The sequence below is a fragment of the Typopeltis vanoorti genome, chromosome 15, assembly GCF_054136105.1.
Source record: "Typopeltis vanoorti isolate ZY-2024b chromosome 15, IOZ_Tvanoo_1.0, whole genome shotgun sequence".
NCBI lineage: Eukaryota > Metazoa > Arthropoda > Arachnida > Uropygi > Thelyphonidae > Typopeltis > Typopeltis vanoorti.
Genome location: NC_143563.1, coordinates 57778556 through 57793316, shown reverse-complemented (window position 1 = coordinate 57793316; position 14761 = coordinate 57778556). Strand labels below are relative to the sequence as shown.

Genomic DNA, 14761 nt, shown 5'->3' with positions numbered 1-14761 from the left:
GAACTAGCGCAAATAGGAAACATGGACGAGATTCCGCTGACTTTTGATGTGCCCTCAAACAAAACTGTAGATTCCAAGGGCACTAAAAGTGTTACTATTAAAACTTCAGGACACGAAAAAACAAACTACACTGTTGTTTTATCCTCCTGTGCTCATGGGACAAAATTTCCGCCACTATTGATTTTTAAAAGGAAGACGCTACCCAGAAAAACTGCTTAAAGGAGTGTTTGTACATGTTCATGCAAAAGGCTGGATGGATGGAGGAGGAATGAAGTTATGGATAGATAAAATTTGGTCTAGGCACCCTGGTGGACTGTTGAAGAAGCCTGCCATGCTAGTATGGGATCAGTTTCGTTCTCACAGAACAGACGATGTTACAAATAAACTCAAGGAATTGAAAACTCAGTTAGCTGTAATTCCAGGAGGTCTAACTAGTCAGCATTGACCTTTAGATGTCTGTATTAATAAACCAGGGATTTATGGGATTTATGAAGGAGAAGTGGAATGGCTGGATGCAGTCTTCAGATTTTGAGGTTATGCCATCAGGAAGGAAGGAAGGAAGAGGCCTAGCATTTCGCAAGTTTGTGAGTGATCAAAGCTTCATGGGATGAAAACTGAGACAGTGGTTAAATCATTTAAGAAGTGTGAAATTAGTAATGCACTGGATGGTACAGAGGACAATTTGTTGTATGAAGACTCAGATTCTGATTTAGAAGAGGTTTCAAGTGTCTCTTCATTTAGCTCTGGAGATGAATTTCTGGGTTTTGACGATTAAAAGGTGAGTACTCTTTCCTAGTTAGACTAGGTATTTGTTGAAAGTAGACCTACTTATTACTTTATATTTGAAATACTGTAAATTCATTATAATATTCAGTGATAAAGTTTTTTTCCTAAAAAATGTGTACAAAAAAGGGGGTGCATCCTATATGCCAGCAAATACGATATTTCTTATAAATGTGAAGAGCATGTGAAGGATGAATCATCAGTAAACTGGATTGTCCTACAGTATTGTGGAGAGCATCAAGCTTCTAAATTTAGGAAAGTTTTATATGCACCATCCCTGTTGAGACTTGCATTATTAAGTTGGATCGATTTTGGATTTATATAGTGTTAGCAGTTGGGTAGTAAAGGACACTCACTGAGTTTTTGGAGAAGTATGGGATGTGGTGTGTTTGTGTCAAGAAAGACTAAAATTGTATGCCAGTCCAGGAGAGATAGCTAGTCTTGCCTGGAGATATGGTAAGATCTCTATGCCAGATGCATTTAAATGGCCTGTAAATATTATGAATGACAACATGAGTTTTTCCAAACCTTTCCATAGCATAAAGACTAGTCAAAGTTAAGGAAGGTAATGGCTAGAGATTGTAGGCCTTCAAGTGATGATAAAGTTGACCATTGACCTGTCACTTTTAGGAGAACTTAGGTGAAGACATTCATTTGAACAATAGTTTAATTGACTGCCTTTCATCTCTGTTTGTTTTTGATATGAGTTGAATATAGGGCTGCCTTCATGCTGTCGGAGAGATTCTAGATGAACATGAAAAGATTATAGAGATAATATAGAATGGGTGTTAACTCTGGATGACAAGTCTTAGCATTATTGGAGGGAATCTATCAAAAGTAGAAGACATTGATATTCAAGCCATTCACGATTATTATGTGGTCTTTCTAGTGAAAGATTAGTGATGCATGATTTGCTTTGTTTGTCTATTCAGGAGTTTGAGAAGACTAATGCCATAAATTAAGCTGACATGGTAATATCATCTGTGAATAACAAATGGGAAAGATTAGAAAGAATAACTGCTTGAGCAGAAGAGAAATTTTCACCACTTGGATCCCTTCCGAGTTAGATTTTGATTTTATTATTATTATTTTTTGTAGCTATTTTGAACTACAGTATAGATTAAGTGTAAGACCATGAACACCGTGTGGTATGCTGAATTCTTTTTATTTGAACTGCCTAGCACAGACTTTTTTATTGGTCAAGATTTTGGGTGAAATAGCTGATGATGATTTCATTCTAAGTCTTGTTTTAGTTATTTGCTCAGAGCAGGCATGCATATCAGATGATGAGAGCAGAAACATTTATCAGATCATGAGCAGGAAGAATAAATATCATTATGAAAGTCATTCTATTTGTCACCAGCACAGCGTCAAATGATATGGAATGGGGTGAAAGCTCCATAGAAAGGGAAACTTGAATGACGTTATGACCTGAGTTACCAAATTGACCTTTACAGTATATACAGGAGTAGTGGTTAAGAAAAGTTCAAGGGTATTGGATTGTCTGGTATTTTTGGAAGGTAGGAGAACCATTTGCATGAGGTCATTGTTAACAGCAAACATATATTCCTTCCAGCTCAATCACTGGAATTGGAAAATAGAGGTTAATCTGAACTGTGAAGTCCCCAAGGAAAACAAATGGTATCAGGCTTTAGAGATAAGTATAAGTATTCATAGAGCTTGGAGTAATGATTGCTTATCAGAATTTAAAGAGCAATAAAGACAGTAAGTGACAGTATCCAAGATTTGGACCATTCTGGCTTGGCATGTCAGATGTGGTAGGAACCATGTAGAGGTAGTTAATATGACAATGATTGCTGACTACTGTTTAAGGTTCTGTTGGAAATAGTAGGTTGAATTTAAATGTCTATAATAAGTGGTGGTGGTGGTGGTAGTTGGGGAGAATTAAGTAATAGGTGAAATGGTGAGATGTGCATAGTGGAGTAGAGTTCCCTCCCATGATGAATCCTTGGAGGTGTATGTAATAATAACAATAATAGTATTCATTTTAGTGAAATGATAGAGACTACAACTGTGAATGTTATTTGTGTTAGTGCCATGAATCGATGTGTAGTTGGTGGAATTGATGTAAAAATGCTTGGTATGGATTTTTTTTTCTTTTTTTCTTGATTGATGAGTGATGATTGATATCACGGAAACTCTGCCATGTATAGGGCAATAAGTTTCATGTATATATTTCAGAGTTTTTATTTCACAACTGGAAACATGCATGTTTTTTTTTTTGGGGGGGGGGGGTATATATTTTAGTTTGATGAAAGTAAAAAAAGTTATTACTGAATCACAAATAGGAAATATCAGTAATGTTTTATATTGCCTGCTAAATTATATTTAATTGTTTCTGTAGTGCATTTGGAAGAACAACAGTATATTGTGTCCTTCAGTTGGAAATGACCTGAGTTCAATTCTCACATGATGAGAGGAATCGTTATATGGACTTTTTTAATTGTTTGCTACTTCCGTATGCGATTGGCTAGCAGAGATTTTTTTTCCATCCCAGAAAATCAGGTGTTTCATCCCACATACAGGAAAATCAGCCATGAGAACATATGCAATTTACAGACAAAAATACTGTTGGTGGTAGTGGGCAGCAGATGATGTTGATGATAGTAGTGTTGTTGTGGTAGATGGGGAGAATTAAATAATAGAGGGAAATGGTGGGATATGCATAGTGGAGGTGTATGTAATAATAACAATAATAGTATTCATTTTAGTAAGATGATGGAGACTACAACTGCATTATGAATCATTATTTTAATTTTCCATCATTTCAGCCTTCATATTAAGGTCATCATCGGGATACACATGTATATACAAAGACAAGCTACATTACATTTCTAACAGTAAGTCAAAATGACAATGATTTGATCATTCTCATAATAAATTGATTGTAGCCTCCATAATTTTACTAAAATGAATGCCGATTGCTGTGTAACACTAAAAGAAAGGATTCTTATAATTTATGAAACAATAATAATATTAATATTGATTTATCTGACATTCATGAATTATATTTTTTATGTCACTCTGTCCACAAAAAGGTTGCAACTCTGTTGTAACATGTAGTACATTGAGCAGGCTAAGAGTTAGATAATCCATGACCCTGCTCTCTTAGACTAAACATAGAAGGGTTTAAGGGTTTCAAGCCGCTGCAAGTCTCCTGTAAATGAAACCACTGGTGCGAAACCACTGGATGATGATGGCTATCATCATCCAGTGGTTTCGCACTGGATGATGATAGCCATCTACTATTTACATTCATACATGTATGTAGGATATCTGCTATTTAGTGATATCAGATTATCTTACATTTTTTTTAAATTTTTTAGTGGCAGCTGATTTTGAATGAATAAATAAATAAAAAGGAAAGAATAACTTAGTTTTATTTTATATGGAAACATTTCCTAAATGTATAACAAAAATGCGTTATTTTTTGTATTCAGAAATTTCTTTACTAATGTTACATATAAGAGAAATCTTTGTATAGTTATGGTTCATTAAAAAAATGTTTAATTACAATATTTATTTGCAAAAAAGGACTCACCTCTAATTTAGTTTTTTATTTTTGTAACGTAAACATTCATGAGAGAAGAAAATATTGAACTTTCAGATGACTTTTCACGTCATTAAAGAAATGTAGCCTTGTTTACAACTTGCAATTGCTTTGCTTTCGTCTCATTATGTTACCTGCTCTGCCAGTTAGTAGTGCACTTGTGCGAAGTTTATACTTCTGAAGAGGAAGTTGAATTAGTGAGAGAGAGTTGGAAGTTTAGGGGAAAAATAGAGTTTAAAGGAAATTCTTAAGCCAAAAAGTGAAAAGAGCATTATGATGGAAACAAACAGTTATCCCAAAATTAACAGATGAATTTCTTTCAAAGGAAGCTAATTAAATAAAAGTGATATATAGTTTCTCCTTAAGCAACAGATAGTTCCTTTTGATACATTATGCAGCGAATATATTCTATTTAAACACCGTGAACCCAAAAGTAATAAACTTTTTGTGTTCATAGATAAGGAAAAAAGTTCCACAAGGAAAAAATGGAACTTTAAAATAATTTTGTAGTTAAAGGAAATAGAAAGGGAACTGATATTGTAAGATGATATGAAAGAAGAAATACATTCTCTTAAGAAAAGTTGTGTACAATTTATTTTCTTGTTTTAGAAGAGAAACAGGTATGAGCCAAGTAATTATACTTTAATGGCCATTATTGAGAGCAGAAGGAACTGTACCTTATAAGTTTGAAGTTTGTGCATTCTTATCAAATCCAGTGATCTTGAAGAGAAGAGACAAGAAATCTTGTGTCATGTTCATGTTCTTCAAGTCCGTCATGAAGTTTGGGCCCTTTTCTCTTTAGGAGATGTTTTATTTATATGCAAATTTGTATATAGCACTTGAGAAGCATGAACATTTTACACACACTGTTAAAACAATACCATAAATTTACACTTATGCTAATTGTTTGTAAATATAGATATTATTTTTGAATTTCCTTTGTCTCTCACTCAATCTCTTAAATTAATTTATTATAATAATAATATCCCAGATCACTCAGGCATGCTACTCTGGTAAATTACATCCAAGGAGAAGACATACATATCCATAGTATACAGTGGGACTTGAAACACTGTGTGCATCATAAAAAAAGTAGAGAAACTTGACAATTTTGACCTTGTAAAAAACAGACAAATATTTAAAATAAATATAATTCTTGAAGAGAAAAAAAAAGCCTAAATGGCTTCATTTTGGTGAAGTAAATTAATAGAAATAGGAAATATAAATCCATCCTTATTTCATAGACAAATGTATACAAAATTAGTAAGTTTTGGAAAATAGACTAGGGAGCTTATGAGATTACAGCCTTCAAAATCTTTGGATTTGCGCTACTTTAAAAGACATGAACTCTGTCTAAGAGTCTTTATATTCATCTTTTATTAGTGCTCTTAGGTTTTTACTGTTGTTATACCATGATAGCTGTTTCAAACGGTTGATTCACATCCTTAAGAGAGCAAAAACCCTCTGTTTAATACCATAGCAATCGTGTATGAGAGTTCTATTTTTCATAAGTGAACTCTCAATTGGTGCATAACTAATTATTGAAAAAAAAAAAAGTCTAAAAGGCTTCATTTTGGCAAAGTAAATAGAGAGCCTTTTAGGCTCTATTTTTCAGTCATCACAATTATGCATCAAGAGTTCATTTATAAAAAAAATACATTTCACTGCCATGTGATTACCATGGTATTCAACAGAGGATTTTTGGTTTTTTAAGGTTTCTGTTTTATCTCTGATGAGAATTAACAGTTCAAAATAGCTGTCAGGCCAGTGAAACTTATTAGCACTGATAAAAGACAAATATATGGGCTCCTGGGCAGATCTCATGTCTCTTAAGTGGTACAAGTTCAAGGTAACTCAGACACTAAAGGTTGTATTCTCATAAACACTGGTCTATTTTCTGAAACTTTCTAAGTTTCTGCACATTTAGCTATTAAATAAGGATGGATTTTATAATATGCCTTGTTTTTATCAGTGTAATTCATTAATAGTAATAACAGTTTAATATAAAAGAAATTTAAAGTAGTATATAATCTTTAGGTTTTATATCAAAAATGAAAGACACAGCAGAAAATGCTGCACAAAAGATCCAAGCAAAAGCTGAAAGTGTAGGATTTAAAGCTGTTTCTGGAGAAGTAACCATTGGTCGTAAAGTAAGATTAATAGCATGTTTTTTATAGTTTAAAAGGATATTTAATTTTGTTTTTAAGGTATACTTTCTCCTAAATTCATTAAATGCAAATTGAATGAAACAGAATATAATGAAATAGAATAAATTTGCCTGTCAAAAATCAAATTATATATATAATAATAATTGAGAATTATATAAAGGATTAGAGTTATTTATTTATTTAGCATATGAATAAAAATACACGAGATTAATGAACAAAACATCGATATGATGCATAGTCTGCATAGCAGCCTTGTCCAGTCCTAAATCTGTGATCAGGTATTTGTTCATAGTTTCTAGTTCATTCCAATGTCTTCTCCACCAGTCCTGGACTGTCTTCTGGAATTTCCACAAGCCAGATGGCTGCGTAGGCATCTACTCCATATCAGAAATGGCCTCTGTCCTTCACTGGCTCCTGGCTAGGAAGTTGCAACTTCTGATTAATGCATCACCTTGCTATCCAAATGCCAATAATGGTATCCTGGACACTACAAGAAATGAGCACACACCATCAAAGTAGAGTTTTAGATTATGAATATTAGTCTGTTAGCATTCAGAGAGGGAAAATTTATTTATTTATTTATTATTACGTGACACCTCCAGGGAATCCAAAGATTCATCGAGGGAGAGCACCTACTCTACAACTCTTGTCTCCACCAACTACAACGAACCACAACTACATCAACGCCATCTACTGCCTATCACCACGACCAATAGTATTTTCACAGACAATCACAAACATCCATGCCCACGGCAGGATTTGAACCCACAGCCTTTTGACTGGAGAGCAGATACGCTAACTGCTTGGCCAACTAGGCCGGCAGGTGACGTGTGGTATGTATGAAGATATGAAAGCATTGCTGGTACAAGCAAATAAGAAGATTGTGAGTCTGCTCTCATTATATGATAAAGTTAAGACAAGAAGAAGGGCTATAATCGCAAAGTAGTCAATGTTGGTTGTGTAATAGGAATGATGTGCAGGTTATGAAGTGTGTATAATGGATGAAAGAACTGCTTTAACAGTGATGGTTTGCCTTGAATGAATTTGTAGTAGATGTCTGTAAAATGTTGTACAGTGAGAGTTCAGAAGCATAATAAAGGAAACTCGATAAACATAGAATGCGGGGGGGGGGGGGATATTGTATATTAAGAGAGGATAGAGGGGAACAGGATTGGTTCAGGCTGTGCTGATGATAGAAGAATTTAAGCCAAAAATAGTAGTTCATCAGAAAGGTAGTACAGGGATTCAAATGGCAGTTCATTCAAGGCTATTTGGTGTGAGATGGAATCCACAGAATGAATGAAATGTATAGTTGGTTGCCACTATAGGTAAGAAATACAAAAAAAAAAAAAAAAAAAAAAAAAAAAATTGATGGCATGCATCAGCAAATAAGCACAATTAAGTGCAGTACAAAAATTTATTATGGGTGACTTCTATTATAAGAGGGAAATAATATGGAATTTATACAGCTACTAAGAGATAATTCCTAAGACCACATTTAATGGAAGAGATTTGCAGGAGGGGGACTGGATTATTAATATCAGAGAATAGTACCAGTCTTTTAGTCCTTCTCAATTGGGATGAAGATAATTTAATAAATTCAAATGCTACCAAAACACAGTTCTCTTTATTGAAGAAAGATCATGCCCCACTTTTAATAGCTCCTATCACAAATCAAGATCAGGTTTTCTCTTATTGTGACTGACTTTCACATATAGCCTATCCTGGCATCCATGGTCTCTTCGACCTCCAAAAAAAGTTTGGTATTCTTTTCAATCAAAACGTTATTTCTCTTTTGTCCAACTTCTAACACTTTATAAATCCCAACCTGAGCATCTTGCTTTCATATCTGGAATGATGCCTCAAAAACCTCTATATCTCACTCTCAGAATGCTAGACTGTATTCAGATTGGAGCTGTTTTATTAAACAGATGACCTTTCTCCCACTAACTCCACCATTCACTTTCCCATAGATGCTCTCTTTCTGCATTATGTTTTTTTTCTACAGGTATTTCTATGGATGTTGCTCACCGAACTGGCAACTACTATTTCTCCACTTCTCTCTAATCATATCTGAACTTTGGTAGCCACTCGTCAATATCCATATACTCTTAGACTCACTAAACCAACTTCTCATCCTCTTCCTTTATTCCATATAAAGCTATCTTTTGGAACCATCTTCACCATAGTGTTTTCCTCAGCGCATGCAACCTCCAATTCTTCAAGACATTCCTTTCTTCTCCCTTATCACTTGTCAACACATAGTGCTCTTGTGATCATGCATAGTATTCTTGTGTTATAGGTCTTGAGATCTCTCATGTGTGGGGTTGATATATCACTTTACTCACTCTAACACAAATGTTCAGTTTCTGCTGCTTGCATCTTCTACATATACTTCCACAGCTAATGTTTTAAACCTGCATCAATGATTCCTCTGCCCTCTGTTAAATCCATTGAAATGCATGCTGCAACTACTCAACACTCCTTCACAGTTAAACTCCAACCCCCCCCCCCAAAAAAAAAAAAAATTTTCTCCATTTCCTTGTTCATCCTGGAACAGTCTCCTATCTTATTTCCAAGAAATGTAGTCTTAAAAATCTTCAAACAAAATGTGAAATAGTTCCTTCTAGCCTATTCGCAATACTAACTACAATAGATTGCCCAACTTCTCATCTATAGGATTATCATTAAAAATAAATAAATAAATAATAAACAATTTATTATTTATTATATTATCCCATTGAACAATTGTACGTTACAATTGTTCAATGGGACTAGTTTGAACAATTGTAACGTACAACACATAAACTAAAGTTCTAATTAGGTGCCATCTGTGTTGAGGGGAGGGGGGGGGTGTACAGAAAGAGAAACCAGGTATTAATTTGGTCTTAAGATGACTGTTTCCCAAATCTTTGGCAAATTTATACAGCCATACTTGTTGAGGTTTGGAGTATGTTTCAAGGCTTCTGTTGATTCCAGGAACAACCTCTCTGACTTATAATTATAAAAGTTTCGTGCAGCACTTTTGTTTTTTTCCAATTGATCCTGTGTGCAGGGGTATCTAAAGCATGGTCTGCTAGACCTAACTTGAAATAACTGTAGTGCCGGATGTACGAGGTGTGGCTATTAAATAACGAGACTGGTTGCAAAAATGTGGTTTATTATTACAATTGTACAACTTAATCGTTATCCCCTTCAACATACTCTCCTTCTCTGTCTATTACACTGTTGCATACGAATTTTCCATTCTTAGAAGCAGTGCTGCAAGTCATCAGGTGTTATCTGCTTCAGTAGCATTGCTGGAATGGCAGCATCATGGAACGGCTGACAGCAGAGCTGGACTTGCAGGAGAAGATCATCACATGTGATGAGAGACGTGGATTTTCCAGTACAATCCAGAAACAAAGAGACAATCTATGCACTGGAAAACTTCCATGTCACCGAGCAAGAATAGACGAGTCAAAACTGAAGGCAATGTTAACCTTTTTATATAATACCAATGGTATGATAATGGTTGAATAGGTATCAGAGGGTTAGACAGTTAACCAACATTATTACCTTGAGGTTCTGGCCAAGCCGAGAGAATGAGTGAGGAAGAAGAGACCCGATCTGTTCTTCCACAGATCGGGTCTCTTGCTTGGATTCTCCATCAGGACAATGCTCCAGCCCACAGTGTGTCTGTTAAGCAGTATCTGGCTGATAAGAAAATCCCAGTGTTGAACCATCCACCTTACTCGCCAGACTTAGCTCCATGTGACTTTTACCTTTTTCCAAAGTTGAAATCCGCATTGAAGGGCACTCATTTTCAGTCAGTGGATGAGGTAAAGGAGTAAACAGCAGTGCTACTGAAGCAGATAACACTTGATGACTTGCAGCACTGCTTCCAACAATGGAAAATTTGTATGCAATGGTATATAGATAGAGGAAGGGAGTATGTTGAAGGGAATAACAATTAAGTTGTACAATTGAATAATAAACCACATTTTTGCAACCAGTCTCTTTTTCATAGTCACACCTTGCATTTTTTATGTTCACTGAGTCAGATGTCCACAGTTTTTCTTGTCTGTTCATAGTAAGCTCTATCACATGAACAGGGCACTTTGTAGACTCCTGGATGCGATAAAGGAGTGATTCTATCCTTGGGTGAATGGATGACAGTTGCTAATTTCACATAAGGTTTAAATACAGTGCGTTGTTGATGTTTATTATGCACTCTAGATATCTTTTCAAATGTGCCTTTAATGTATGGGATGGTGACAGTTTTGTTGTAGTCTTCTGTGGTAGACAGTGGGGGGATTTCTGGGGAGCATTTAGTATTTTGTCTATTTTATGGAGATTATATCCATTGGCCAAGAAGGTGTGATGTAAGTGAGTGAGTTCAGCAGTGAGAGAGGTGTCATTGGAACAAATCGCTCTAGTGCTGTGGGTTAGTGTTTTTAGGATACCATATTGTTGAGATGGGCGATGGCGTGATTGTTTGTAAATATTTCCCTGTATGAGTGGGTTTTCTATAAACTGAGAATGATAAGGAGCCATCTGGAAGGCATGTGATTAGTGTATCCAGGAAGGGCAGACAGTCATTAGCTTCCAGTTCCATTGTAAAGTGGATTTTGGGGTGTTGGCTATTTAAATGCCCTAAAAATGTATCCAGTGTGTCTGGGTCATGTGGCAAAATAGTACTCATCAATATAGCAGTGTTCTATGTAGAAGTTGGCTGGGGGGGGGGGGGGCATTGCTGTCCCATTTAACTGTTGGTATATTTTCCCTTTCCATGTAAAATAATCTGCCTGTACTGTGAATTTAAATAGTTGAAATATTGTGACTTTAGTAAATCAAGAATTTCAATTAACGGTACATTTGTGAATAGTGAGGTGATATCAAAACTCACCATTGCATCTGAACTTTGTAAGGTATGGTTTTCTAAAATACTTTTTAGATGGGTAGAATCCCAGACATTAAAGGCACATCTGAAAAGATATCTAGAGTGCTTAATAAACATCAGCTACATATTTAAATACACACTGTATTTAAACCATATGTGAAATAGGCAACTCTCATCCTTCACCCAAGGACATAATCTCTCCTTTATCACATCCAGGAGTCTAAAAAGTGTCCTGTTCATGTGCAAGCCTACTATGGACAGACAGGAAGAACTGTGAACATATGCCTCAATGAACATAAAAAATACATCTGGCACTACTGCTATGGTAAGTCAGGTCTAGCAGACCAATCCTTAAAACATACTCCAAACCTCAGCAAGTATGGCTGTATAAATTTGCCAAAGATTTGAGAGACGGTCATCTTGAGACCAAATTAATACCTGCTTTCTCTTTCTGTCCCCCCCCCCCCACACACACATAGATAGCACCTAATTAGGACTTTAGTCTTTTGTGTGATATGTTACAATTGTTCAAACTACAGAGGATAATCGGTTAACGAACATAATCCGTTCAAAGACGATGTTCGTTAACCGATCATCGATTTACCATAGATTTTATGGGAATTTGATTAATTCGTTCTGGAGACCCCAAAAAAAATAAATAAAAAATTATATAATTTCTTACTACGTGTATTTATAATAACAATAATATATACATACACAGTCTTGCATTTTCATCATGTTTTTGATGAAAATGCAAGACTGTGTATGATTGTCATGTTTTTTTTCCGTTTGTGGGACGTTAAAGAATCTGTCCAATGTCAATTGCTTTTCTCTCTTCTTCAGGATTTTTCGGAAGTGATTAATAGCATTGTTGTTGTAGAGATTCCCAACCCTATTGACCTCAACCTGGTTTGGGTGGCATTCTAAGACCGTTGTTCTGACATCCTCCCACTTCTTCAAAAGATCTTTAATAACAGATGTCAGCATTGGTCTTCTTTCGCCTTCCTCTTTTTCAGAAGAAAACACATCTCGCTGAGTTTCTTGGTGTCATTCAAGAGTTCTTGGAGTTCTTCCGTCGTCAGATCATTTTTATGTTCCATTATGAGCTCTTCAATGTTATCTTCATTCACCTCCAATTCCAGATCTCTAACAGTTGTCACAATTTCATCCATAATTTCAGGGACATCATCTCTGTCTCCCTGAATGCAGGATGGACACAGCTTTCGCCAAGCAGAATTCAACTGTCGTTGAGTCACCTCTGACCATGCCTTTTAAATGAGCCGGATAGCTTCAAAAATATCAAAGTTTTCTTTCCAAAACGTTTTTAATGTCATCATTGAGGAGAACTGGCGTGCTTCAAAACACCGACGCAATAGCATGCGAGTGTTCAATTTCTCCTGATCGCAATAACCTCCTGATCGATTGGCTGAATCAATGAAGTGGTATTTGGAGGCAGAAACTGAACTGTCAGCCAGGGAAAGTCTTCTAGCAAATTATCTTCAAGGTCTTGTGGGTGTCCTGGTGCATTGTCCAATAGCAACGGTGCTTTCAATGGTAATTCATTGGTCTGAAGATAATCCTTGATGCACAAACTTTAAACAGCCATTCTTTGAAAAGAACCTGCATGACCTGTCATGCCCTTTCATTCCATCTCCACATCACTGGCAGTCTTTCTTTAATTATGGAATTTTTGTTGAATGCTCTAGAGTTCTCAGAGTGATAGACAAGAACCGGTTTAAGCTTCATATCACCATTAACATTAGCTCCCGAAAGTAACGTCAAGTAACGGTCTTCATGGGTTTATGCCCAGGAATATTTTTCTCATCTTTCGTGATGTAGGTACGGTTCGGCATGCGCTTCCAAAATAAACAAGTTTCATCACAATTGAAAATTTATTGTGGACAATATCCTTCTTTTTTAATGAATTCTTGAAATTTGAGACAAAACTTCTCAGCTTCTTCTTTAACTGCACTAGCAGACTCACCGTGCATTACCACATATTTAATGCCAGATCTCCTTCTAAACTTTGCAAACCATCCAGTGGAGCCTTGAATTCTATCTCCTCATGTGACGAATGTGTAGTTTGTTTTTTCAGTTCTTCAAAAATTTCTCTAGCCTTCTCTTGAATGATAGTCATACTAGTTACATCTCTTTTCATTTCCCTTTCTTTTATCTAAACTAAAAGCAATCTCTCCATTTTTTCATGAATGGCACATCTTTGTTTCTCAGATGTGATTTTTGATACTCCTTTAGCTGCTTGAGTCTTCTTGATTATATCTTTCTTAGCTAAGATTGTGCCTACTGTAGACCTGTTCAAGCCATACTGCCTAGCAACATCAGATATCTTCTGCCCACTCTCTACCTTGGCTATTATCTCTTGCTTGGTTTCTATGTGAGCACAGTTCTTGACACTCCACTCTTTTTAGGCCCCATAATATTATCAGTTTTTTTTTTTAAATAAAAAGTTTAGAAAAGCACTTACAAAAATTCAGAGAACAGAAATCAACTAGCACACAAAAAGGTTATATATACAACTGTCAAAGTCTCATTCCAGAAACCGTTCATAGATGGCAGTAAAATACAGTTCTACAAATCTTACACACAGCATCGCTTCTTCTTGTGTTTGTTGTCTGAACATAAAAATCTTTTGCAAAAGTGTTCATTATTTGATTTGTTTGCAGTCCAAACTGTTCATTAACCGATCACCCACTGTAGTCCCATTGTTATACTCAGTGCTTTTTTTTCTGGCATAATGCACTGGAGCGGCGTCCTGCCACCTATTTTTTTTTTACAATTTTTTCAGTTTTTCAAAAGTAATTTTTGAAATAATGTTCGCGCGTACATAACATGTGCGCATGCGTGTTACTAATGGCGTGCACGCATAGGCATCTACGTTTGTGGCTGTATGGACGTGTGATTGCCAACATGTGAAAGATTTTCGGTAAAACTTATTTATCTAAAAAATATCTTTATTGAATTGAAGTAAATTTAACGTCATTATTTTCATATCCTTTTAGATTTTTTTTTTTTTTAGTGTAAACGTCTGGCCCCAAGTTTGAAAATGAAAAAGATTTCCCAATTAATTCTCAACCACCAGTCCCATTAATAAGAAGTCCAGAATAATAACAGACACAATGTCAAAAAATATGGAAATAATGGTGCCAGTTGATGTTTTCGAATCATTGCAAGCTAATCTTGAGGAGCAAGGCTAAACTGAAAATGACTGGCCAAATTGCTGGACATTAGATCAAAAAAATGATTTTTGCTCGAAAAATGAATGGCTGTACGCCTTGCAGAAAAGTTAGAACTCTTGGAATTGAAAAATTGGAATTGAAATGTCTAAAATAAGAAATACTG

General features: G+C 35.6%; 1 protein-coding gene across 8 annotated transcripts in view; it reads left to right on the top strand.

The window, feature by feature from the left end:
- Window positions 1-14761, top strand: part of Rbcn-3B (WD repeat-containing protein Rbcn-3B) — a 717321-nt gene that overhangs the window by 497320 nt on the left and 205240 nt on the right. For all 8 annotated transcript variants that reach the window (XM_090405900.1, XM_090405903.1, XM_090405904.1 and 5 more), the window contains one exon: window positions 6392-6504. In XM_090405900.1, the coding sequence (XP_090262026.1) occupies window positions 6392-6504 (113 nt within the window). The remainder of the gene's footprint in view (window positions 1-6391; window positions 6505-14761) is intronic.